Source organism: Coregonus clupeaformis, unplaced genomic scaffold (genome assembly GCF_020615455.1).
Source record: "Coregonus clupeaformis isolate EN_2021a unplaced genomic scaffold, ASM2061545v1 scaf0047, whole genome shotgun sequence".
NCBI lineage: Eukaryota > Metazoa > Chordata > Actinopteri > Salmoniformes > Salmonidae > Coregonus > Coregonus clupeaformis.
Genome location: NW_025533502.1, coordinates 1,057,622 through 1,085,509, shown reverse-complemented (window position 1 = coordinate 1,085,509; position 27,888 = coordinate 1,057,622). Strand labels below are relative to the sequence as shown.

Below are 27,888 nucleotides of genomic sequence, written 5' to 3'. Positions count from 1 at the left end.
GGCGATATATCGAATTAATGTTAATGGATGTTTTTGCGAGATATTCCAAATGCCTGTATCGCAAGAATCATTTTTTTTTTTATGAGCGTTTATGTCTGCTTGTTCTCATGTTGTCTTTTTGGTCTCGTCTCCTTCGCTCCTTCTGTGCTGTGTGCACCTTCCCATTTACACCAGAGATCTGTATATAATGACGAGATGCCCTAACAATGGAAGTCGTTTTCCCAAAAGGTGGGAAGGCAGGCGACAGGGTTAGGTCCAAAATAAAGCCCATAGAAACAGATTGGCCTTATTTTTCGACAGATTTTGGCAAGTGAAACCTCTCACTTCGCCTCTTCCTCTCTGTTTATGCTCACACACACACCAAGCCCTTCCCCCTGCCACTCGCAACAACAAAGATTAGAGATCACTTCTTCCTTTCTGACAAGAGGTTTCAACTCGCTATTTGCATTTGAGGTTTGGTCCAACAGAATTGGTCATAGGGACACCGAAACAAATTGAGACATTATTTTAATGTAATAGAGAAGTTAACCTTTCTAATGATACCCTTTTTACGTCTCAACTACTCAAATTGCACGCAGAGCAGACACTACTAAAACAGAAGTATCAATTAACATTGATTCTGGAAAATGAATGGTCGCTAGCAGCATTTTAGCATACTAGCTGTTTAGTCTGTTTTATAAATGTGCAAAAATAATAATTAAATCATTAGTGGGTATTATGGTTGTGGAAGGCTTATATTTAGCCTAGGTATAATTTCACAAGCCCTAAATTCATTAGATTATTCCTGACTGTTTTAAATGCAGTGTATTTGACCTTTAAATTGATATCGATGTGAATTGTCCATAAGTTTGAAAAAATAAATTGAAATATGATTTAGGCCAAATCGACCAGCCCTACTGGGAAGTGTGAATAACAGCCTCTGAGGCCAAAAATGGCAAAAGCATATTTTCACTGCCCACCACCATGGCACTTATAATAAAAGCTATTGAAAGTGCACCATTACTAAGAGTTGCTGGCAACTGGCAACCAATCAAAAAACGGCTACACGTAACACAAATTAACCACCATTAACTAAAATAAGGATATCAGTATTAGCCTACATGCCACCAAATCATCCCATGTACATCCCATGTCCAAAGCATATAGGCTAACATTATTCAAGCACAATAAAAACCTATACAGCAGTAAGTGCCAGTGCTGGAGTATATTTTCTGAAACAAAGGCATTCACTACAGAACGGAGGGTTTAATCTACATGTGACCCAGTTTAACATCACTTATGGACAATATGACATGGTGAATAGCAAAGCGGGCTGAAAACAGAGTGGATTCTTTATGTATGAAATATATATATTTTGGTCAATATAATGGATGCAGGATATAGCACACATAGAAATCCTATTACAGTACTTTCTTTTTTATAGTATTCTTAGAATACTAGATTTTAGAATTGGTATTCTAATTCTGTGATAGCACACTTCACTGCTTGCTGATGGATCCTAATGAGAGCATTGCAATGCAGAACGCTGATCCATTTTTCCTCATCAGAATGCATTGCAGCCAGAGAACAAGGCAAATTGAATGATTTATGCTCATCCCCATCATTCCACAAGCAACAAGAGGACTGCAAATCAACACTTCACCATTCCACTACACATGATTTCTAGGATGACGACAGATAAATATCACCCATCCTTATCCGCCCAGACCTTTGTCCACTGGTGGGGCCATGTTTCGGGAGGTTTCTTTCTTAGACGTCCAAATACATAATTGTGATGATTCAGCAACGTGATAAAAATGCCTAGATGGCATTTAGCTACTAACATCAAACAAAACGTACAATGTGTAGCTGTCCTGGTGTTTAAACACTGAACAATGACAGCGGAGGCTTGATAAGACATCGCGGGTGGTTACAATGTAACCGTTGACTAAATGACTTCAGCAGGTGAACCAGCTTGCTAACCTCTACCTACCGCCATCGAACACGATTGGAAATGCCAAGCAATCGACTGTTGAGCAATGCAAACTTGCAGCTATCAATCACTAAGCTGTGAAAATATATTGTATCACAAAATACTGATGAGTCCTTGTTTTATCATGCTGCCTTGTCACAAATTAAGCCACCAACCTGATCGCGCTCCGACAACCGTTGCTTCTGCTCGCGCTTCCCTCAGCTCTGCAAGGCACGCTCGCACGGATGTAATGTAGCAGCAGGTTTGAACAGCTCGAGACGTAGTTACAATATGTGCATGAGTTGGCAAACTACAATAAGCTAAATAAGCAGTTGGATTGCAGGCTATCCATTTAGCAGAAGCCACCTATATCTGGTTACACAATTTCTCGACAAACCCCAAGCTGTCACTACTACACTACACCACTGCTTGCGCGTGACTAGTTACCAGTATCTGTGTAGCAGGCTAGACTCCCGCCTGCTGAACAAGCAAGGGAATCCCCATACTCAGCTAGCTAGGAATTACAAGTTACGCTTTTTTTGGGGGCCAAATTCTAGGATTTAAAAAATTATAATAATGTAATATGCTCGTCTAATTACAAACCATGTCGTCATTCACACACAGAGGCTAACAAGAGTTGAGACGTATCCTATAAGAAATTACCTGATAGTGAGCGGAGCTCAACCGGCTGCTGGAAACCTGAGAAATTAGCTTACAGGCTGGCTAGCTGGCGACAGCAGAGAGGACACGCATTGAGCAAGCAAAGTTCAGCATATCGGAGGTAATGGAATGTACGCACACTCAGCATAACAACACGTTTCCGTTTCGTTTTTCAACTCACCAAACTTGAAGATGTTTTTCTATAGTTCTTAACGTCCTCTTTTGTGGAATAATAAAAAAATAAAAAAAGGCTAATTTGAAATTAGCTGCTACAATTGCGACTGACAGACAAGCATGCGTTTTAAATCCCGCTCGTGCTCTCCTTGTTGATTCCTTTCTCTAAATTCCCTTGTATCGCGGAGCCAGACGTCATGTTTGGTCACGTGGGTTCATTCATGAAGAATCAACACAAGACACTGAAAGGCATATTTTTAATGTATGCTGTCTTTTGCATGATGTTGCAACGCATCTGTAAAAACAAAAAGGAAAAAATTGCTTGTTGTAACGCATATGCTTGATTTTGCAAATACGGGCACTTTTGGATGTTAAATGTTTTTGAAAACAAAACCTCTTGAAACTGTTTTTTATCTATCTGAATTTTTCTTCACTCTGTCTGGAAACAAGATCTAATAGTGGCTGAGACCATACTATTTAAGAATATAAAGATTTGTATCGGTTTCCCCAAATGTCCATATATGCCTTGATGATACTCAGAAACAATTATTTATCACATCAAAATCTTAATATTTTACATTATTTTAGGAATTATCTTAAGAACAAGCATATAAGGTTCACATATGGGAAAAGTCATCAATATCAATTGTAATTTAACACACCTTTGCCTCAAAAATATGTACCATGATGGTAATGACTTATCGTTGTGGTAATGATTTAGCATGATGGTAATGACTTAGCATTGTGGTAATGCAGAGGTGTGGTGGAAATGACATTTTATATAAAACCACTAATGAAAAATACCATTAAACATTTTAATGTCACAGTTGTACATGTTTAATTTTATTGAAGATATAGAACAGACCATTCGTTCCAATTCATCCCAAAGGTGTTCGATGGGGTTGAGGTCAGGGCACTGTGCAGGCCAGTCAAGTTCTTCCACACTGATCTCAACAAACCATTTCTGTATGGACCTCGCTTTGTGCACGGGGGTATTGTCATGCTGAAACAGGAAAGGGCCTTCCCCAAAACTGTTGCCACAAAGTTGGAAGCACAGAATCGTCTAGAATGTCATTGTATGCTGTAGTGTTAAGAGTTCCCTTCACTGGAACTAAGGGGCCTAGCCCAAACCATGAAAAACAGCCCCAGACCCTTATTCCTCCTCCACCAAACTTTACAGTTGGCACTCTGCATTGGGGCATCAGCCAAACCCAGATTTCTTTCGTCGGACTGTCAGATGGTGAAGCGTGATTCATCTCTCCAGAGAACGCGTTTCCACTGCTCCAGAGTCCAATGGCAGCTAGTTTTACACCACTCCAGCCGACGCTTGGCATTGCGCATGGTGATCTTATGCTTGTGATCTTATTCTTGCTACGCGCTTCAGCACTCGGCGGTCCCATTCTGTGAGCTTGTGTTGCCTACCACTTTGCGGCTGAGCCGTTGTTGCTCCTAGACATTTCCACTTCACAGCACTTACAGTTGACCGGGGTAGATCTAGCAGGGCAGAAATTTGACGAACTGACTTGTTGGAAAGGTGACATCATATGACGGTGCTACGTTGAAAGTCACTGAGAGCTTTAGTAAGGGCCATTCTACTGCCAATGTTTGTCTATGGAGATTGCATGGCTGTGTGCTCAATTTTATAGACCTTTCAGCAACGGGTGTTGCTTAAATAGCTGAATCCACTAATTTGAAGGGGTGTCCACATACTTTTGTATATATAGTGTATGTGCTTGTCCTCTTCTTGGTTGATTTAGGGGGCATCTTATAGAACAAATAAATAATAATAATTAAAGTCAGTAATAACCATAGTAAGTCACATAAATAGACATCAAAATCACTCAATCATCCTAACATAATACAAAATGTAATGGTCTTATTTAGCAAATAAGTGTTCAATTTCAACTTAACCATGATCATATACAGTGGGGAGAACAAGTATTTGATACACTGCCGATTTTGCAGGTTTTCCTACTTACAAAGCATGTGGAGGTCTGTAATTTTTATCATAGGTACACTTCAACTGTGAGAGACGGAATCTAAAACAAAAATCCAGAAAATCACATTGTATGATTTTTAAGTAATTAATTTGCATTTTATTGCATGACATAAGTATGTTGATCACCTACCAACCAGTAAGAATTCCGGCTCTCACAGACCTGTTAGTTTTTTCTTTAAGCAGCCCTCCTGTTCTCCACTCATTACCTGTATTAACTGCACCTGTTTGAACTCGTTACCTGTATAAAAGACACCTGTCCACACACTCAATCAAACAGACTCCAACCTCTCCACAATGGCCAAGACCAGAGAGCTGTGTAAGGACATCAGGGATAACATTGTAGACCTGCACAAGGCTGGGATGGGCTACAGGACAACAGGCAAGCAGCTTGGTGAAAAGGCAACAACTGTTGGCGCAATTCTTAGAAAATTGAAGAAGTTCAAGATGACGGTCAATCACCCTCGGTCTGGGGCTCCATGCAAGATCTCACCTCGTGGGGCATCAATGATCATGAGGAAGGTGAGGGATCAGCCCAGAACTACATGGCAGGACCTGGTCAATGACCTGAAGAGAGCTGGGACCACAGTCTCAAAGAAAACCATTAGTAACACACTACGCCGTCATGGATTAAAATCCTGCAGCGCACGCAAGGTCCCCCTGCTCAAGCCAGCGCATGTCCAGGCCCATCTGAAGTTTGCCAATGACCATCTGGATGATCCAGAGGAGGAATGGAAGAAGGTCATGTGGTCTGATGAGACAAAAATATAGCTTTTTGGTCTAAACTCCACTCGCCATGTTTGGAGGAAGAAGAAGGATGAGTACAACCCCAAGAACACCATCCCAACCGTGAAGCATGGAGGTGGAAACATCATTCTTTGGGGATGCTTTTCTGCAAAGGGGGACAGGACGACTGCACCGTATTGAGGGGGAGGATGGATGGGGCCATGTATAGCGAGATCTTGGCCAACAACCTCCTTCCCTCAGTAAGAGTATTGAAGATGGGTCGTGGCTGGGTCTTCCAGCATGACAACGACCCAAAACACACAGCCAGGGCAACTAAGGAGTGGCTCCGTAAGAAGCATCTCAAGGTCCTGGAGTGGCTTAGCCAGTCTCCAGACCTGAACCCAATAGAACATCTTTGGAGGGAGCTGAAAGTCCGTATTGCCCAGCGACAGCCCCGAAACCTGAAGGATCTGGAGAAGGTCTGTATGGAGGAGTGGGCCAAAATCCCTGCTGCAGTGTGTGCAAACCTGTTCAAGACCTACAGAAAATGTATGATCTCTGTAATTGCCAACAAAGGTTTCTGTACCAAATATTAAGTTCTGCTTTTCTGATGTATCAAATACTTATGTCATGCAATAAAATGCAAATTAATTACTTAAAAATCATACAATGTGATTTTCTGGATTTTTGTTTTAGATTCCGTCTCTCACAGTTTAAGTGTACCTATGATAAAAATTACAGACCTCTACATGCTTTGTAAGTAGGAAAACCTGCAAAATCGACAGTGTATCAAATACTTGTTCTTCCCACTGTATGTAATTTGTGTGTCTTTTCAGGAAGTAAAACATGATGAACTAATACATTTTGTCATTACCACCACATTCTGTCCTTACCATCACAGTTCATTATGTGGTGGGAATTACATTTTTACAGTATTTGGTCATAAATAGCAGGGATTCTAGCATGCTAACTCCAGTTGAACAGCTACCATACAATGTATCCTAAATACACATAATTAAAACATAATTTAAAAAATCTAACATAATTTGAAATTATAGCCTATTTCGCAATGACGTACAATATTATCTTCTCAAGTCATAGTTACCTATATTTTTCAATAATTTCTCGTTATCAAAATTAGAATTTCCCTCCATGTGCTCCACTGTCACTATTCATATCCATGGTAACCAAGTACACAAACTTTTGAAAAAAGGTTATTATCATGTATTTTGCTTGTCGTGGTGGTAATAACAATACTTAGAAACGACTGTATTTTGTGTAAATAAAGTAACAAATGGCTTATGCACATCAAATATGTACAGCGCATTCGGAAAGTATTCAGACCCCTTGACTTTTTCCACATTTTGTTACATCACAGCCTTATTCTAAAACTGATTAAACAGTTTTTCCCCCCTTATCAATCTACACACAATACCCCATAATGACAAAGCAAAAACAGGTTTTTAGATAAAAAACTGAAATAGTACATTTACATAAGTATTCAGACCCTTTACTCAGTACTTTGTTGAAGCACCTTTGGCAGCAATTACAGCCTCGAGTCTTCTTGGGTAGGACGCTACAAACTTGCCACACCTGTATTTGGGGAGTTTCTCCCATTCCTCTCTGCAGATCCTCTCAAGCTCTGTCAGGTTGGATGGGGAGCGTTGCTGCACAGCTATTTTCAGGTCTCTCCAGAGATGTTCGATTGTGTTGAAGTCCAGGCTCTGGCTGGGCCATTCAAGGACATTCAGATTCTTGTCCCGAAGCCCCTCCTGCATTGTCTTGGCTGTGTGCTTAGGGTCATTGTCCTATTGGAAGGTAAAACTTGCCCCAGTCTAAGGTCCTGAGTGCTCTGGAGCAGGTTTTCATCAAGGATCTCTCTGTACTTTGTTCCGTTCATCTTTGCCTCAATCCTGACTAGTCTCCCAGTCCCTGCCGCTGAAAAACATCCCCACAGCATGATGCTGCCACCACCTTGCTTCACCGTAGGGATGGTGCCAGGTTTCCTCCAGATGTGACGCTTGGCATTCAGGCCAAAGAGTTCAATCTTGGTTTCATCAGACCAGAGAATCTTGTTTCTCATGGTCTGAGAGTTTTTAGGTGCCTTTTGGCAAACTCCAAGCAGGCTGTCATGTGCCTTTTACTGAGGAGTGGCTTCCGTCTGGCCACTCTACCATAAAGACCAGATTGTGGAGTGCTGCAGAGATGGTTCTCCCATTTCCACAGATGAACTCTAGAGCCCTGTCAGAGTGACCATCGGGTTCTTGGTCACCTCTCTGACCAAGGCCCTTCTCCACAGATTGCTCAGTTTGGCCAGGCGGTGAGCTCTAGGAAGAGTCTTGGTTGTTCCAAACTTTTTCCATTTAAGAATGACGGAGGCCACTGTGTTCTTGGGGACCTTAAATGCTGCAGAAATGTTTTGGTACCCTTACCCAGATCTGTGCCTCGACACAATCCTGTCTCGGAGCTCTATGGACAATTCCTTCGACCTCATGCCATGGTTTTTGCTCTGACATGCCTGTCAACTGTGGGACCTTAGACACGTGTGTACCTTTCCAAATCATGTTCAATCAATTACATTTACCACAGGTGGACTCCAATCAAGTTGTAGAAACATCTCAAGAATGATCAATGGAAACAGTATGCACCTGAGCTCAATTTTCGAGTCTCATAGCAAAGGGTCTGAATACTTAAGTAAATAAGGTATTTCTGTTTTTTGTTATAAATGTGCAACATTTATAAAAAACTGTTTTCGCTTTGTCATTATGGGGTATTGTGTGTAGATTGCTGAATTGTTAAAATCCATTTTAGAATAAGGCTGTAACGTAACAAAATGTGGAAAAAGTTAAGGGGACTGAATACTTTCCGAAGGCACTGTATATAGTTTCCATTTATTTGACTCTTTTTTTTAAACAGATGCATTAAATATTTTCTAATTATCAAGACTTTTGTAAGTGTAATACATAGCAGAATATCAAAAGTCTGGGTGTGAGACAAAAACTGTGCAAAACAGTGAAATCCAGACATGAAATGCTTTAGAAAATAAAAAAATAAAACATTGAAAGCTGAAAAAAAAAGTTTAAGGTTATTTTAGTCTCTACTTAATAGTTGTGAAATAAATAAAACATCTAAATTAACATTGTATCTTAAAAATCTAACCCTGTGACACAAAAAGGGCTGTATTTGCAAAATCACCCATATATGGATACAGGCTGCAGAAAAAAAGACCAGACAATATCTGTTCAAATATTTAATAAATCATAAAAGCTTTGGAAATAATGTTTACAAATGCTTTCTTTGCTTAATAAAACAGATCTAGACTTTACACATTTTGTTCCAAAAGTCTATAAACTCTTACACGTTCAGCATTTTCATGTATTCCATTTTGTATAGGCCTAATAGTACCACCTCCACCTTGTAACACAAAAATATGCCAGTCAAAAAAAGGGCTGTGTATTTGTGTGTAACTTTTGTAACATTGACTGCTACCATCTTGAACAAGTCTTTAATGCAAAGGAGATGTATCTACACTGGACAAAAATATAAATGCAACATGTAAAGTTTTAGTCCCATGTTTTATGAGCTGAAATAAAAGATCCCAGAAATGTTCCATACGCACAAAAAGCTTATTTCTCTCAAATGTGCACAAATTTGTTTACATCCCTGTTAGTGAGCATTTCTACTTTGCCAAGATAATCCCTCCACCTGACAAGTGTGGCATATAAAAGAAGCTGATTAAACAGCATGACCATTACACAGGTGCACCTTGTGCGGGGGACAATAAAAACACTCTAAAATGTACGGTTTTGTCATACAACACAATGCCACAGATGTCTCAAGTTGAGGGAGCTTGCAATTGGTATGCTGACTGCAGGAATGTCCACCAGAGCTGTTGCCAGAGAATTGAATGTTATTTTCCTCTACCGTCCTTTTAGAGAATTTGGCAGTACATCCAACCCGCCTCACAACAACAGACCATGTGTATGGCGTCATGTGGGCGAGCGGTTTGCTGACGTCAACGTTGTGAACAGAGTACCCCATGGTGGCGGTGGGGTTATGGTATGGACAGGCATAAGCTACAGACAACAAACACAATTACATTTTATCGATGGCAATTTCAATGTACAAAAATACCATGACGAGATCCTGAGGCCCATTGTGAGTCCCATAGCTGTGACCAACAGATGCATATCTGTATTCCAAGTCATGTGAAATCCATAGATTAGGGCCTAATGAATTTATTTCAATTGACTGAATTCCTCATATGAACTGCAACTCAGTAAAATCTTTGAAATTGTTGCATGTTGCGTTTATATTTCTGTTCAGTATATATATATGTGTGTAACTTTAGTAACATTAATGACTGCTGCCATCTTGAACAAGTCTCTTTTAAAAATATACATCTCAACAAGACAAACCTGGATAAAGAAAGGTTCAATAGAATTCCCATTTTGTTGTGTGTCTAAACATGGAGTTGCTGCTTTTACAAACTGAAAAACTAAGTACTTTCCCCCGAGTCAGGTAAAAACTATTAACATGCTAAAGCTGTAATATAATCTCTCAATCAAGCAAAGAAAATAGCCAGAAAATGAAGAGATAAACAACAGAAAACAGGGACCTTTGATGTTTACAAGACAGACCAAAATAGTTCCAGTTAGACTGTAAATAATGTATGACCTACTAATCTGTCTAGCGGAACATATAGGCACACATTCTATGAAACAGAAGATATAGATAGCTAAGCACATTATAAGACGTGCAACTCCACATCCGCCTCTGTTTCTACACCGTTTACTGAAAGGGAGTGGGAGGCAGGAAGCCTAGTGGTGAAGAACGTTCGGACCGTAACCGAAAGATCGCTGGTTGGAATCCCCGAACCGACTAGGTGAAAAATCAGTGTGCCCTTGAGCAAGGCACTTGACCATAATTGCTCCTGTAAGTCGCTCTGGATAAGATAAGAGTGTCTGCTAAACAACTGAAATGTAAAGGAATTGTAATATTATAATAATCACCATGTGGGTCCATCTTAACTGTCTAGTGGCATCTTCTTCCCCGGTCTCCTCCTACCTCTCTTCTCCTTCATCTGCACTGATATGAAAACACTGGACAGGTGAAAGCCATAATGCCTATTAGGAACTTGCTTTCACCTGTCCAGATGTTTATATTCAGTGAATATGGGATGAACGGAGACCAGGAGAAGTGTCTCTTCACTCTACATCCTCTATTGCTGCTCTAAGTTTATCCTTTAAACGTTTATGAAGCTGCCATGTATGCTCATCCTCCTCCTCTCAGCTGGCATGCTATAACGATAATAACAATTTTTGAAGGGTCGAAATACTACGTTCAGTAGTGTTTCATTCTTTTGAGGGTCTCATTGATCTCTCCATCTGGGGCATGTTCACTAGGAAGCAAATGGACCGAAACAGGGAGGAACTACCTGAACTTGTCCAATAAGAAACTCGTTTTCATTGCGAAATGTTTGCCATTACAAAATGTTTTGCTATGGTGTGCAGTGCACTAATATGAATACACCCGTTCTGTGATCAGAGCCACTCAATTCAATCACTTCTTGTGCCTGGGGTTGCTGCTGTTGAACCGGCTGATCCCAGATCCCGTCCGGACGCCCACCCCTGTTCCCACCCCTGGCTGCTGCAGAACCTTGTCCAGTGTAGTCTTCTTGATGGCCGCAGGGGAGATCTTCTCCTGGTCAGCCAAGAACTGGAGTTCCCTGATTGAAAGAAACAAGTATTTTAACAGAGGCTGTTATCCAGAGACATCAAGTCAAATATTCACACACAGACACTCCTGTTTGAGCCACATTATTTAAAAGAGATGGGACTTTGCTTATGGTGTGTGTCTACTATCCGTTAGTTACAAAAGTTCAGACATATGCATCTAGCACCCTCTGCTGTCTAAACAATAGCATCCAGCCATACAACAGAGGACTATGGCACAGGCATTACTTTTACACAAGACATATAGGTCTGGTTTCCTGAACCCAGATTTAGACCAGTCCTGGACTAAAAGCACACTCAATGGAGAATCTCCAATGAAAGCGCTGGTAGTCTGGCTGAATCTGGGTTCGGGAAACCGGCCCATAGCCTAACTGACATCAGTGCTACATCAGTGTTATGTGGTTATATCGAAAAGCCACATTTTGTTAAAGACCTACTGTCCTCACCATACCACCGGCCAGGGCTTATCCACAAAGATCCAACATATTGAATGTTGCAGGAGAAATGTAACACATACCTTTGACATACTTCTTTATTGTTCACGACAGGGGATTTCTATCTGCACATTCCGGTTTGATTTCCAGGACACAGATTGAGCCTAGTCCTTGACTAAAAAGCATTTTCTATGGAGAATTTCCATTGGAAGTGCTTTTTAGTCCAGGATTAGGCTTGATCTGGGTCTGGGAAACTGTCCCTCTGTAAAGCGGCGCCCAGCCTACCTGGTCCTGATGCAGGAGGCCTCTACAGCGTTGATGAGCAGGGCGCGGAAGCCCCCACTCTCCATGACGTGCAGGGCGTGAATGGTGGCGCCCCCTGGGGAGCAAACGTTGTCCTTCAGCTGGCCAGGGTGCTGCTCCGAGTCCAACAGCATTTTGGCTGCTCCCTATGGGAAAGACAAAATAGAGACATAAACATACTGTGGTGAATTTGGGGGTAGCCTCAACCGGGAACTGGAACCCGTGTCCCTGTGAGCGACAGTAATACATCTTAACCGTTACACCTAGAGATCTGAACCCATTGACGAGGTTGCTAGGTATACCAAGGTTGCTTCAATTCGATACACTCTACAGTCAAGCAAACGTTTGCATGGCTCATGGTTATATTGTCAAACTCAAGAGAAGAATTCTCCATGTTTTTTCTCTGATGCAATAGATTTCTTAAAAAATGTTTCCGGATCAAAATCTGTTGTATAATAAAAATAACAGTCACAAGCAGTCCTCAAAAGACATTTCTGACTGAGATTCAGGGCTTGCCTGGTTGCTAGTCTCTGTTCAGCGTTTACATTCCCTCATTGTACTCTGTGTCATTTGCCAACGATAGCTGTGGGAGTTATCGAATCAGGATAAAATCCTCTGATCTCCTCAAGCTCATTAATGATAGAATGTTCATATTTGAAGAAAGACCAGTCTCTTTGGCATATGACACAGAGTACAAGGAGTGTAATGTTACAGAGATTGGTACTAAGACTAATTCCAGGGCTAGACGTTCATAAATAATGCATGTAGATGATGTTCTCACCAGCAGGGCCTGTGCTCCAAGCCGTATAGCCAGTCTCCTGGGCAGACCCATTTTCACCCCACCGTCAGCAAGCGCTTCCACAGCTGTAAATGCCTATAGGTAGACAAACAAAGACAAACACGGACTTATCATATGCACACTCATCACATGTATAAACACATAGTTCAAATGGGCTCTGGGGATTATACAATAGAGAAAAGAGTTAACAGAAATGACTAGCCAGCCAGTAGTTTAAGCAGGCATAGTAGGCCTTCTAGCGGCTAGGCAAGGTCCAGTTCTTATAACCCATTATTTCCATGGTCGATCAAGAAAATAATTAGCTAAAATAGTTTTACCACCCAAAAGGTATGGTTCTAGCCCACTGGGCTAGCCTAGGCATTATCTCGGGGAGCTAGTCTTCTGGTGTCAGGAGAGGTCAGTCATCCCACAAGCGGGGTTTACTGAACCACCTCAGTAACAGTGGCAGACATGCAAAGCACAATTGAAAAAAGCACATCAGTTATCTTGTTGCAGGTGCGTGGGGATAATGTGGTATCTTAAAAGAAAAGAGAAACCTGCACACTACTCCTGCTCGTACTGTATCACTTTATCACAGTTTATTCAAGCTTACATGTCGGCCTCTTGGCCTTCGTCAGAGCTTTTGTGATAGTCAATGTAAAATACAAACTACAATAACAACCACTCACATAGGCGGGTCCACTGCCACTGAGTCCGGTGACGGCATCGATCAGGTCCTCCTCCACCTCCGTGCAGTAGCCCACGCTGGCCATCAGCTGCTCCAGCAGCCTCCCGTCCTCCAGCTCGGCGTGGGTACCCGTGGCGTAGACCGTGGCTCCCTCCCGAACCACCACTGGGGTGTTGGTCATACATCGCATCACCTTGGGGAACGGGCGGTACTGGAGCAGCTTCTGCAATGGTCAAGGGGAGAAGATGTATTACCTGATAGAAACATGAGGAAAAGCTTCATGAAAACGGTCTTTGCAGTGAAACTTCCTTTTTGAATACGTTTTTTATTTTTTTACTTGCAATGACTGTGATAAGTGGTGGTGTGATGATCCAGATATATCCTCACACATCTTTGCTTACAATCATATCATGAATTATCTGCCTAATTACTCCCACAACTTAAAAATGTTCTAAATGTAATGTTCTAAAGGTAGAAGTGTTTTCCATCATTCTCTCTGCCCCAGATCACACAGGATACAGAACTCTCAAGAGGCCTCAGCTTGTGACAATCCAACCTTGAACGGTCTCAAACTGCTGAATTTCACTCTACAGTAAGGGAAAAAAGTACTTGATCCCCTGCTGATTTTGTACGTTTGCCCACTGACAAAGAAATGATCAGTCTATAATTTTAATGGTAGGTTTATTTGAACAGTGAGAGACAGAATAACAACAAAAAAATCCAGAAAAACACATGTCAAAAATGTTATAAATTGATTTGCATTTTAATGAGGGAAATAAGTATTTGACCCCTCTCAATCACAAAGATTTTGGTCTCAGGTGTCTTTTATACAGGTAACGAGCTGAGATTAGGAGCACACTCTTAAAGGGAGTGCTCCTAATCTCAGTTTGTTACCTGTATAAAAGACACCTGTCCACAGAAGCAATCAATCAGATTCCAAACTCTCCACCATGGCCAAGACCAAAGAGCTCTCCAAGGATGTCAGGGACAAGATTGTAGACCTACACAAGGCTGGAATGGGCTACAAGACCATCGCCAAGTAGCTTGGTGAGAAGGTGACAACAGTTGGTGCGATTATTCGCAAATGGAAGAAACAGAAAATAACTGTCCATCTCCCTCGGCCAGGGGCTCCATGCAAGATCTCACCTCGTGGAGTTGCAATGATCATGAGAACGGTGAGGAATCAGCCCAGAACTACACAGGAGGATCTTGTCAATGATCTCAAGGCAGCTGGGACCATAGTCACCAAGAAAATAATTGGTAACACACTACGTCGTGAAGGACTGAAATCCTGCAGCGCCCGCAAGGTCCCCCTGCTCAAGAAAGCACATATACAGGGCCATCTGAAGTTTGCCAATGAACATCTGAATGATTCAGAGGAGAACTGGGTGAAAGTGTTGTGGTCAGATGAGACCAAAATCGAGCTCTTTGGCATCAACTCAACTCGCCGTGTTTGGAGGAGGAGGAATGCTGCCCATGACCCCAAGAACACCATCCCCACCGTCAAACATGGAGGTGGAAACATTATGCTTTGGGGGGTTTTCTGCTAAGGGGACAGGACAACTTCACCGCATCAAAGGGACGATGGACGGGGCCATGTTTATACAGGTGAGAACCTCCTTCCCTCAGCCAGGGCATTGAAAATGGGTCGTGGATGGGTATTCCAGCATGACAATGACCCAAAACACACGGCCAAGGCAACAAATGAGTGGCTCAAGAAGAAGCACATTAAGGTCCTGGAGTGGCCTAGCCAGTCTCCAGACCTTAATCCCATAGAAAATCTGTGGAGGGAGCTGAAGGTTCGAGTTGCCAAACGTCAGCCTCGAAACCTTAATGACTTGAAGAAGATCTGCAAAGAGGAGTGGAACAAAATCCCTCCTGAGATGTGTGCAAACCTGGTGGCCAACTACAAGAAACGTCTGACCTCTGTGATTGCCAACAAGGGTTTTGCCACCAAGTACTAAGTCATGTTTTGCAGAGGGGTCAAATACTTATTTCCCTCATTAAAATGCAAATAAATTTATAACATTTTTGACATGCGTTTTTCTGGATTTTTTTGTTGTTATTCTGTCTCTCACTGTTCAAATAAACCTACCATTAAAATTATAGACTGATCATGTCTTTGTCAGTGGGCAAACGTACAAAATCAGCAGGGGATCAAATACTTTTTTCCCCTCACTGTATGTACCCAAAGTAGCAGATGTCTCACTGTTACCATTGATCAATTGAAAGTTGTATCAGGTCCATATCAACCAACGTCTGTAACGATGCATGTACACATCATTCAAAATGACTATATAATGTCGACACTCGGAAGAATCATTTGCCTTTGTGTCTTTTGTGCCATGCATTTTTAGCCACCTTGCTATTGGCCTTGGCTTTTTCACATGACCACTTGTAACCCAAAGCTCTGCATTAAAAAATATTTTCCTTCCACCAGATCCTAGAAGTCTCTTCTTTGACCTTTTCAAAGTCAAATTGCTACTGCAGAATTACAGCTCACAGTTGTTTTTACCAATCACTTGTTTAATGCACACTGACTGGAAGCTGCTCTGGATAAGAGTGTCTGCTAATGGACTAAAATGTAATGTAAATGTCACTAAGACAAGAGTTAAGTTATCGACAAATACCACTGAGCTACAGAACTACGGTATCGAAGGTAGGTTTTAGTTTAGAAGTAGTGTATTAGGGACATCCAGTAACTTGCAGGTGCAGGGTACAACATTAAAATACAATATAGAAAGATAAGCTACCCACACAAACAGTTGAATGCTTCCCAAGGTTTATTGTGCAATGTTTCGACCTAATAACTCATGACAAAAAGCTTGATTTTGCCATTTTGTGGTCTGGTTATCTCAAATAGCACAGTATGAATCTATCCTGATTCTCTATTTGTCAGTCTCTTGTGAGAGAGCATGACTGTTCATCAGATATTTATTATTTATTATTAGATTGCAGTGTGTGGCACCTATCCCAGTATCAGTAACAGAGGGCTGAGGTATTTTCAGCGGGAACAGAATGGAAGGGTGATTCATGTTGTAGCAGCCTTAAGTTGCTATGCCCTAGGGCTATGTGAGACCAGAGCACGGTAGTGACTGAGGGGGCAGGGAGAGAATCTCAATGGCATTTCATTGATTTCTTGCGTCCTCTCGCCTCCTTCAATTGAGATTCTCCCAGGGAGAGGAGAGGGACTTCTGACCTCATCCAATGGGTTTTGAGGAGGAGGAGAGAGGAATCAAGAAAATGCTATTTAAATTCTCCCAGGGAGAGGGGAAGTCAGTCAGTCTGTGACACAGAACTGGAAGTCTCGGGTTAGGCTATATCAGAGGGCTGTAGCTTCATTGATCTGACAGAATGGAACAAGTGATTTCAAAGCAGGATTCCACCAGAATGCTTTCACCTATCCAATCATATCAGGGGCTTGTTCAATAGGCACCAATCGTAAGAAAACCAGTGAGGTACTTGTCCAATAAGAAATAAACATTTCAGTTCTGTTGCAAAATGTTCTGTTCTGTGCACTAATGAACACGACCCAGATCCGTAGTTCAGTACTGAGGAGAGAGAGAAAGCACTAGCTAAAGTCAACTTTAATTGGATTTCACAGTATGAATCTATCCTGATTTTGTTTTTTTGTCACTCTTCCGTTTTCTATTGCAAAACATTTTTCTAAAGATCTGTAAATCAGTAGAGAGAGAAAGCTCTAGCTAAAGTCGACATTCATTGGACTTCAAACTGACCTTCTCAATGGAGCTGATGGTGACGCCCGCTGCACAGGACACGATGAGGTGGCGGTCCTCGATGTCCGGTCCGATCTCATCCAACACGAAGGGGATGATGTGTGGTTTGACAGCCAGGAACAATACGTCACTCTTGTTCACCACCTCCTTGTTGCTGGTTGTGAGATTGACACCCATTTTCTGCATAGACGAGCACAGCCAAAATTAACAAATTGATCTCTCTCTCCCCCTCTGTCTCCCTCTGTCTCCCTCTCCCCCTTTGTCTCCCTCTCCCCCTCTGTCTCCCTCGTCCTCTGTATCTCGTGTGTGTGGGATTTCATTTGAGTGTAGCCGATGTGAGATGGTTATAGATATGCTGTAACTGAGGAAGCTTATTCCCACAAACATCCAGCGCACCCCAATGACTGATTCATTCTACTCACCCGCAGTCCTGACACTGTGGGAAGATCTGTGTCTGGGGAGCTGGCAGTGATCCTATGGGTGGCAATGACACCTGCAGGGTTGGGAGAGGGGAAAATCAAGCAGAATACCCTGCTTAAAAAAAACAGCATAGACCAGCATAGGCTGGTGACTAGTGCTAGTTTTGCTGGTGACCAGCCTTCGCTGTGTTGTTGCTGGTGCCTTCGTTAATAATTAAATTAATATGCCATTTAGCAGACGCTTTTATCCAAAGCGACTTACAGTCATGCGTGCATACATTTTTGTGTATGGGTGGTCCCGGGGATCGAACCCACTACCTTGGCGTTACAAGCGCCGTGCTCTACCAGCTTAGCTACAGAGGACCACAATTCGTTGGGTTGCTGCTGGTGCCTTTGTTGGGTTTGTAGTGACCAGCCTTGGCTGTGTTTTGGACACTGGTGACCAGCCTTGGCTGTGTTTTGGACACTGGTGACCAGCCTTGGCTGTGTTTTGGACACTGGTGACCAGCCTTGGCTGTGTTTTGGACACTGGTGAGCAGCCTTCTCTGTGTTTTTGTTGGTGACCGGCCTTCTCTGTGTTTTTGCTGGTGACCAGCTTTCGCTGTGTTCTGTACACTGGTATAATATAAAAACGAAATAGAAATATTTGTATAAAACTAAAACTAAATAAAAATCAGGCCTGAAAACGAACAAACTAATCAGAATTTCAAAAGAAATAAAAACTAATAGAAATAAAAACTAGAATATCCTTGGATCGGTGTGGTCAGACCAGCTTGACCAAGACCATGAAGGGACCAGTTTGACCAAGACCATGCTGGACCAGCTTAGTCACCAGCATAAGCTGGTATGCGTCTGAAACACACCGAAGGCTGGTCACCAGCAAAACCATCTAGACCATGCTGGTAAACCAGCATATTTAGCTAGACTATGCTGGTCCGATCAGCTTAGCCAGCTAGACCATGCTGATCAACCAGCAAAACTAGCTATACCATGCTGGTCAGACCAGCTTGACCAGCATCAGACCAGCTAAACATTTATGCTGGTCTATGCTGTTTTTTTCAGTAGGGTACTGAATGGGTTAACACAGAATACATTTAAAACACATAAATATACAATACATTAATAGGGAGGTTCAAACTTCATATGACAGTATAGAATGGCTCATGCTCCTCAAAGCATAGCCAGCAGATCCGACCCGCTTGCTTACAGCTGCACTAGGGTCGGACAGCATTCCTGTGTATATTATGACACTGCGGAGATATGGCTTGGAAACGTACCTCAATCCAGGGATGAAAAATGCACTGTTCTCCGAATTGTCCAGTTATCCTAAAGGTTACACAGAGAAGATTGAACGACTGCTAGTTTTTTAGCAGTCCTTCAATCTTCTCAGTGTAAGAGATGGGATAATGTGACAATTCGGAGTAAAAACGCGTTTCTGCATTGAAGTATGTTTTCCGGCCGATATCTCGCTCCAGCTCTGCGGCGTCTTAATATACACAGGAATGCTGATCGACCCTAGTGCAGCTGTAAGCAAACGGGTCGGATCTGCCAGCTACTCAAAGCAATGCTCCGCTGGTTACCTGCAGCACTGAATCCTTTCACCAAAGCATGGGCCAACTGACCCGCTCCGATGAACCCCACGCTCATTCTGAAGTTTCTGTTGTTACTGTGAAGGTAAAGGCCACTGGTAATATCAAGCGACACACAGGCATATGCAATTCACATAACCTGCCCACCTGCCTTGTGTAAACAACAAAGAATATGTAGCATTTATAGTAAACAGTACTTCCTGATAAAAAATGGAATCACAACACATGCAGTTATGACACAGTTGAAGCACTGGCGACAGCTGCCTCCAACGAAGTAGCCTAAATATTTGACAGACGAATCAAACTTACGGATGTTGCTTCGAATGTATCAAATATTTCCTTTTCCGATGTTGGCTCCAAACATATAATTCAACAGAGTAACAGTGTTAACGTGGTTTCCACGCGAAAAACAGACTATGATAATGTCATACGAAGTGACCAATAGAATGAGAGAGTCTCTAAACGTCTAACCAATGACGGTGGCAGCATGTATTTCATGTGCAGTTATGGGTGGGCTCTGTAAGCTGTGTACAGCCAGTTGCATCAGCCTTGCAGTAGAGTGGGCGTGGACAAGAAATCTCTAGGTTACATTCCAGATCATGCCGTTCTAGTCGCTGAATCCGGAAGAGCGTTCATTATAAGTGTTGCAGTATAAAAGCGCTGTATTGTATTTACTGCCCTAACACATCGATTTGTTAGTGATAACATGTACAATCAAGTTATTTGCAAGGCAGAGAGGCCTATTATAATTCCCTGATACATTAGGGAATTATAATGTTGAGATGGTGTTTTCACTTATAGTAAATAGGCATTTTAACGTCATAGATTTAGCAGGTGGTAACTTGTGGAATAGACACCGGCTGGAATGCGGTTTTAACCAATCAGCATTCAGGATTAGACCCACCCGTTGTATAATTCAACCGTAGCCTAGTACCAGCTTTGTTTTCGTTGTCAGATGAGGAGAGGTGAGGACAGTTTGAACAGAGCCATCATGGTTTCCTGGCCCCCATTAAAACTAGTTCGTTCTCCATTTAAAGTGCTTTTTAGTCCAGGAAACCAGTCCATACAAATGACAGATCACAGATCCTCTGACAGAGCAGCATCTTGTAGCAGAAACAAAACCTAATATATCTGATTGACTGAGATGCATCAGTAATGTTTATGCCTATTACTAACTAGTCTGTAGCCTGCTGTTCATAAAGGGAGAGAGAATGGGGAGAGAGATGAACAGGCACACAGACTATTTTAATGACATTTTGAATATTCCCAAGTTTCAGAACTTGTCAATCGGTATAAAACATTGAGTACCTCGCATGGTTTTCATTACAATACACAGTGTTCAGGGATGTTTTGCAGTGCAGACATCACATATCAAAAAGTGGTAGCTGTGCCTATGCAGTCAATTCCATAACCCCCCCCGCCCACACACACACACACACACACACACACTCATGCAGACACACACACACACACACACATATATACTATACATATTACCAATTTTGTATTGACAATTGATACACTGAACATTCAGCTCATAATGAATCTACACACTGACTGAACTTGGACTAAAATATCAGGAGTAGAAGTTGAAACATGCAGTTAGGTTTACAATAAATACCATAAGTACTCAATGATGGAAAGCCAATTCAACACACTACACATTACATTTTTAAAATATTATTGTCATTATTAGAAAAACATCTTAGTTAAGATAAAAGTTTCTGAAATCCTTATTGAAACACAATAAATAAAACAGACTATTTCAACACATGAAAACAACCCAATGATGATTTACAACATCCTTCAATAAATAACGGGCGACATGTTCATAGTACAAGAGAAATGTGCAAAGTGCAAAAATGACCATGAACCTCGTTATAATCTTGAAACTTTTCGTCAAATAATGCGCATTATTAGTAGGCGACTACATTTTATCGATTGCTCCGTTTACTAAACCTTATAAATAGCTTATTTATAACGCAGATTGTAGAGGAAAAGTTTTTGTTTAAATCACACTGCCAGATTATGAGTTTTACAGATTTTCTTTACATTTAGCACATCGCTTTTGCACTACGAAAATGTCGCCCAACATCTTCAAAGCTCTGAATTAAACTAATGTACTGCCCCATAAGACAGAGTGCCTACAACAGTACTGGCCCATGTCTCGGGTTTCTCTTAGAGATTATAATACTGGTACAGTGCCTTGCAAAAGTATTCATCCCCCTTGGCGTTGTTCATATTTTGTTGCATTACAACCTGTAATTTAAATTGATTTTTATTTGGATTTCATGTAATGGACATACACAAAATAGTCCAAATTGGTGAAGTGAAATAAAAAAAATAACTTGTTAAAAAAATTCAAAAAAATAAATAACGGAAAAGTGGTGCGCGCATATGTACTCACCCCCTTTGCTATGAAGCCCCTAAATAAGATCTGGTGCAACCAATTACCTTCAGAAGTAACATAATTAGTTAAATAAAGTCCACCTGTGTGCAATCTAAGTGTCACATGATCTGTCACATGATCTCAGTATATATACACCTGTTCTGAAAGGCCCCAGAGTCTGCAACACCACTAAGCAAGGGGCACCACCAAGCAAGCGGACCATGAAGACCAAGGAGCTCTCCAAACAGGTCAGGGACAAAGTTGTGGAGAAGTACAGATCAGGGTTGGGTTATAAAAAAAATATCAGAAACTTTGAACATCCCACGGAGCACCATTAAATCCATTATTTAAAAAATGGAAAGAATATGGCACCACAACAAACCTGCCAAGAGAGGGCCGCCCACCAAAACTCACGGATCAGGCAAGGAGGGCATTAATCAGAGAGGCAACAAAGAGACCAAAGATAACCCTGAAGGAGCTGCAAAGCTCCACAGCGGAGATTGGAGTATCTGTCCATAGGACCACTTTAAGCCGTACACTCCACAGAGCTGGGCTTTACGGAAGAGTTGACAGAAAAAAGCCATTGATAAAAGAAAAAATAAGCAAACGCGTTTGGTGTTCGCCAAAAGGCATGTGGGAGACTCCCCAAACATATGGAAGAGGGTACTCTGGTCAAATGAGACTAAAATTGAGCTTTTTGGCCATCAAGAAAAACGCTATGTTTGGCGCAAACCCAACACCTCTCATCACCCCGAGAACACCATCCCCACAGTGAAGCATGGTGGTGGCAGCATCATGCTGTGGGGATGTTTTTCATCGGCAGGGAGTGGGAAACTGGTCAGAATTGAAGGAATGATGGATGGTGCTAAATACAGGGAAATTCTTGAGGGAAACCTGTTTCAGTCTTCCAGGGATTTGAGACTGGGATGGCGGTTTACCTTCCAGCAGGACAATGACCCTAAGCTTACTGCTAAAGCAACACTTGAGTGGTTTAAGGGGAAACATTTAAATGTCTTGGAATGGCCTAGTCAAAGCCCAAACCTCAATCCAATTGAGAATATGTGGTATGACTTAAAGATTGCTGCAAAAGGTGGCTCTACAAAGTATTGACTTTGGGGGGGGTGAATAGTTATGCACGCTCAAGTTTTCTGTTTTTTTATCTTATTTCTTGTTTGTTTCACCAAAACATATTTTGCATCTTCAAAGTGGTAGGCATGTTGTGTAAATCAAATGATACAAACCCCCCAAAAATCCATTTTAATTCCAGGTTGTAAGGCAACAAAATAGGAAAAATGCCAAGGGGGGTGAATATTTTCGCAAGCCACTGTAATACTGATAATAATGTTAACACATAACACTGATGTTAAGAAAGGCACAGAACTGATGTTAAGAAAGACACAACACTGATGTTAAGAAAGACATAACACTGATGTTAAGAAAGGCATAACACTGATGTTAAGAAAGGCACAGCACTGATGTTAAGAAAGGCATAACACTGATGTTAAGAAAGACACAACACTGATGTTAAGAAAGACACAAAACTGATGTTAAGAAAGACACAACACTGATGTTAAGAAAGGCATAACACTGATGTTAAGAAAGGCACAGCACTGATGTTAAGAAAGGCATAACACTGATGTTAAGAAAGACACAACACTGATGTTAAGAAAGGCACAGCACTGATGTTAAGAAAGACACAAAACTGATGTTAAGACATAACACTGATGTTAAGAAAGGCACAACACTGATGTTAAGAAAGACACAAAACTGATGTTAAGAAAGACACAACACTGATGTTAAGAAAGGCATAACACTGATGTTAAGAAAGGCACAGCACTGATGTTAAGAAAGGCATAACACTGATGTTAAGAAAGACACAACACTGATGTTAAGAAAGGCACAGCACTGATGTTAAGAAAGACACAAAACTGATGTTAAGACATAACACTGATGTTAAGAAAGGCACAACACTGATGTTAAGAAAGACACAACACTGATGTTAAGAAAGACACAAAACTGATGTTAAGACATAACACTGATGTTAAGAAAGGCACAACACTGATGTTAAGAAAGACACAACACTGACGTTAAGAAAGACACAACACTGATGTTAAGAAAGACACAACACTGATGTTAAGAAAGACAAAACACTGATGTTTAAGAAAGACACAACACTGATGTTAAGAAAGACATAACGCTGATGTTAAGAAAGACACAACACTAATGTTAAGAAAGACACAACACTGACGTTAAGAAAGGCACAACACTGATGTTAAGAAAGACACAAAACTGATGTTAAGAAAGACACAACACTGATGTTAAGAAAGACGCAACACTGATGTTAAGAAAGACAAAACACTGATGTTAAGAAAGACATAACGCTGATGTTAAGAAAGACACAACACTGATGTTAAGAAAGACACAACACTGATGTTAAGAAAGACACAAAACTGATGTTAAGACATAACACTGATGTTAAGAAAGGCACAACACTGATGTTAAGAAAGACACAACACTGACGTTAAGAAAGACACAACACTGATGTTAAGAAAGACACAACACTGATGTTAAGAAAGACAAAACACTGATGTTTAAGAAAGACACAACACTGATGTTAAGAAAGACATAAAGCTGATGTTAAGAAAGACACAACACTAATGTTAAGAAAGACACAACACTGACGTTAAGAAAGGCACAGAACTGATGTTAAGACATAACACTGATGTTAAGAAAGGCACAGCACTGATGTTAAGACATAACACTGATGTTAAGAAAGGCACAGCACTGATGTTAAGACATAACACTAATGTTAAGAAAGACATAACACTAATGTTAAGAAAGGCACAACACTGATGTTAAGAAAGACATAACAAAGGCACAAAGGCATGACATCATTGAGGAGATCTGTAATCTGTAGTAGGCATGGGGCATTCAGAGGCACTTGAGTGGAGATGCTGTGTGTCATTTCCAGTGTGGTCTCTGTCTGTCACTGAGGGCCAGGGGTGCATCTCAAAAGTATTTCCCTCAATTCCTTGTCTCCCCTCTCCACGCCTCCTTCTCACAACGTCAGAGTGAGGCAGAAGTCCATTCAAGGATCGTATCTCCTCTTGTCTTCCCCAATGCTCTCCTCCCTTACCTCATACGTTTTGATATGCAGGCGAAGAGAGAAGACGTCGTGTCCCATGAGGAACCGAGGAAAAAAAGTTTGAGATTCACCCCAGGAGTGAGGAGGGTAGAGGGGTCCTCAGTAGTGAGGAGGGTGGAGGGGTCCTCAGGCAGCAGAGTGGAGTGAGGAGGGTGAAGGGGTCCTCAAGCAGCAGAGTGGAGTGAGGAGGGTGGAGGGGTCCTCAAGCAGCAGAGTGGAGTGAGGAGGGTGGAGGGGTCCTCAAGCAGCAGAGTGGAGTGAGGAGGGTGGAGGGGTCCTCAAGCAGCAGAGTGGAGTGAGGAGGGTGAAGGGGTCATCAAGCAGCAGAGTGGAGTGAGGAGGGTGGAGGGGTCCTCAGGCAGCAGAGTGGAGTGAGGAGGGTGGAGGGGTCCTCAGGCAGCAGAGTGGAGTGAGGAGGGTGGAGGGGTCCTCAGGCAGCAGAGTGGAGTGAGGAGGGTGGAGGGGTCCTCAGGCAGCAGAGTGGAGTGAGGGGGGTGGAGGGGTCCTCAGGCAGCAGAGTGGAGTGAGGAGGATGAAGGGGTCCTCAAGCAGCAGAATGGAGTGAGGGGGGTGGAGGGGTCCTCAGGCAGCAGAGTGGGAGACAAAGCGGATCCTCTGGGAGTAGATTAGGTCACTGAAGTACAGCACCATGTTGACATGGGTGAACACCGCCACCACCAGCTTGCTGTCCCAGGGACAGTTCTCCCAGGGACAGCCATCGGGGCGACCTGGCGTGCCATACTTCCTGTCGAAGCTGAAGATGGGCCACACCAGGGCAGCACTCAGGTACAGCAGCGTCGCCAGGAAGGTGTAAATGATCACAAAGCGGTCGAAGGGGAAACGCAGGGGCAGAGCCGAGGCTTTTCCCGACACGGTCACAGCGATCACGACCACGGTGATGGAGAAGCACAGGCTGTAGACCACCACGCAGTAATGAGTGGGGATGTGGCGGTTATACTCGCTGCCGTTGGCCAGGGCCCCGAATATAATGCAGGCCACGAAGGCCTGGACCACCTTGAGCAGGCCTGACATGGTGGCCATGTAGCCCACCACATGGCCCGGTTTGGCCCGGGTCAGGAACACCTCAGCCGCGTAGGCGAAGCAGCAGAAACTAGAGCAGACGGTGACAGCGATGCGGTAGTTGCGCACCTCGCAGCCCCCGTCGGACTTGGAGCACTGGGAGCGCAGGAAGTAGACGGGGTAGACGACGGAGGCGGTGACATACATGAGTGTGGCAAGCATGGCGAACGCCACGGTGAGGTTGTCCCAGGAGATGGGCATGCAGCAGGGGAGGCGTGTCACATCCATAGTGAACACCAGCAGGGTCATGGCGAAGCAGAAGCACCACACAAACATGCAGTAGATGCCATAGGCGTGGTTGTAGCCGGCGCTGTGGGCCACCAGGGCTATGATGGTGCAGCCCAGGAGGAGCTGGAGCATACGGGCCGCTCCTAGAGGAGACAGCACCGCCGCCTTGTTCAGGTAGTGTCCGCCTTGGGGGTCCATGGTCACACCTCCTGTCCCCTGGCTGCCGAAAGCTGTCTGGGTGTCTCTTCTTCCCAGTGATGCCTCCAGGCAGCTTCCTTCCCTTCAGGTTAGGTGTCTTTGCTGTCTGGGTCTGGGTGTCACTTATTCTCAACAATGCCAGGCAGCCTCCTTCCTATGCCTCCAGGCAGTCTCCTTCCTTTGCCTCCAGGCAGCCTCCTTCCTATGCCTCCAGGCAGCCTCCTTCCCTTCAGGCTGGGTGTTCTTGCTGTCTGGGTCTGTGTACAATGCCTCCAGGAAGCCTCCTTCCTATGGCTCCAAGCAGCCTCCCTCTCTCCCTTCAAGCTGGGTGTCCTTGGCCTGTCTCTCGCCCCTTTTCTCTCTCTCTCTCTGTATGGGGACCTCGCCCTTTGCCTGGCTCTTTTTATAGACAGGTCTAATTACAAATCTCTCTCTATGTTTCCCTGCGTGCACCTTGTAATTACAGCAGTGTGTTGGAGATCAGGTTACAGTCGGCCACAGTGGTGTTCAACTTACAACACAGTCAGAGCCGAAACAAGTCACTTTCAAAAGGCATTGAGCAGTGCTGATTTCATTGTCCCTATCAACATTTTAGCCATTTTTGATTCTCAAATAACATAAAATCTTGTAACTTCTTTGTTTCTCTAGCGGTAATAATTGAATGTTGACCCAAGTGATCTGTCTAGTTTCTTACAGATGCTTGTATCAATAATCAAGTCACAGATCGAGATTGACGGTGGCAAGATATAACATTACCCTCAGTGGTGGAAAAAGTACCCAATTGTCATACTTGAGTAAAAGTAAAGACATCTTTATAGAAAATGACTCAAGTAAAAGTGAAAGTCACCCAGTAAAATGCTACTTGAGTAAAAGTAGTACTTTAAAATATTTTTACCAAAGTACTTTACACCACTGATTACCCTTGTGTTTTAACTGCAAAGTCCAACTCAGAGTCACAAAGCTCTTGTATTTCACTTCTCCTTCACGTTATGGAAGAGCAACATGTTCCTCACTGCCAACACGTCACTCCAGAGATCCAGAGCCCAACAATCCGTCAACAGGTCTCATCCAAACGCAGTACATTTCTTTTGAACGGGGGTTAGGTTGTTGTTCTGGTTGTAGTCCTGTGTCCCATGCTGGCAGCTGTACTAGGCTTGTCAAGGTCCAATACCGATCAGCTCGGTCCTTGTAATCCTTCCACTGCCAGGACCTGAGCTCCCTGGAAAAGTCCTTGTCACTGTCTGATCTCTGTCTCGTGTCCCTCTCTCTCCCTCTCTTCTTCTCTGTCTCTCTCTCACACGCTATTTCTCTCTCTCCCTCCCGCTGTCTTTCTCTCTCTCCCACTGCCTCTCACCCTCTCTCTCCTGATGTGTTCTCTCTCTCTCAAACACACACACACACACGTGCACGCACACACACACACACACACACACACACACACACACACACACACACACACACACACACACCCTCTCCTATATGACAGTATGTGCCCCTTAAGCTGCCAGGGAAAGTTATTTAAATGACTGCTCTGCCCAGCCCAGGGTTATGGGCCAGGCCGGGTCTATAAATAAGGGGTCTATATTCCACAGAGGAATGGGGTGGGAGCCCACATGTCCAGGTCCGCCCCCGTCAGGCACCAGCGTGGGGAGTCGTGT

General features: G+C 42.9%; 2 protein-coding genes across 2 annotated transcripts; both read right to left on the bottom strand.

Annotated features, from left to right (window-relative positions):
- Positions 1-9,843: 9,843 nt before the first annotated feature.
- Positions 9,844-19,768, bottom strand: LOC121551221 (pyrroline-5-carboxylate reductase 1, mitochondrial-like). Its single transcript, XM_041863774.2, has 8 exons — positions 19,500-19,768; positions 19,182-19,267; positions 17,605-17,675; positions 17,183-17,362; positions 13,447-13,668; positions 12,761-12,853; positions 11,962-12,125; positions 9,844-11,235 (listed from the first exon to the last, which is right to left on the bottom strand). Exons 2-8 carry the CDS (start codon positions 19,246-19,248, stop codon positions 11,070-11,072), a joined length of 963 nt encoding a protein of 320 aa, XP_041719708.1. The 5' UTR covers positions 19,249-19,267; positions 19,500-19,768; the 3' UTR covers positions 9,844-11,069.
- Positions 19,769-22,847: 3,079 nt separating this feature from the next.
- Positions 22,848-27,063, bottom strand: LOC121551220 (myeloid-associated differentiation marker-like protein 2). Its single transcript, XM_041863773.2, has one exon. The coding sequence runs from the start codon at positions 26,228-26,230 to the stop codon at positions 25,307-25,309; it is 924 nt and encodes a 307-aa protein (XP_041719707.2). The 5' UTR covers positions 26,231-27,063; the 3' UTR covers positions 22,848-25,306.
- Between the last annotated feature and the right edge of the window lie 825 nt (positions 27,064-27,888).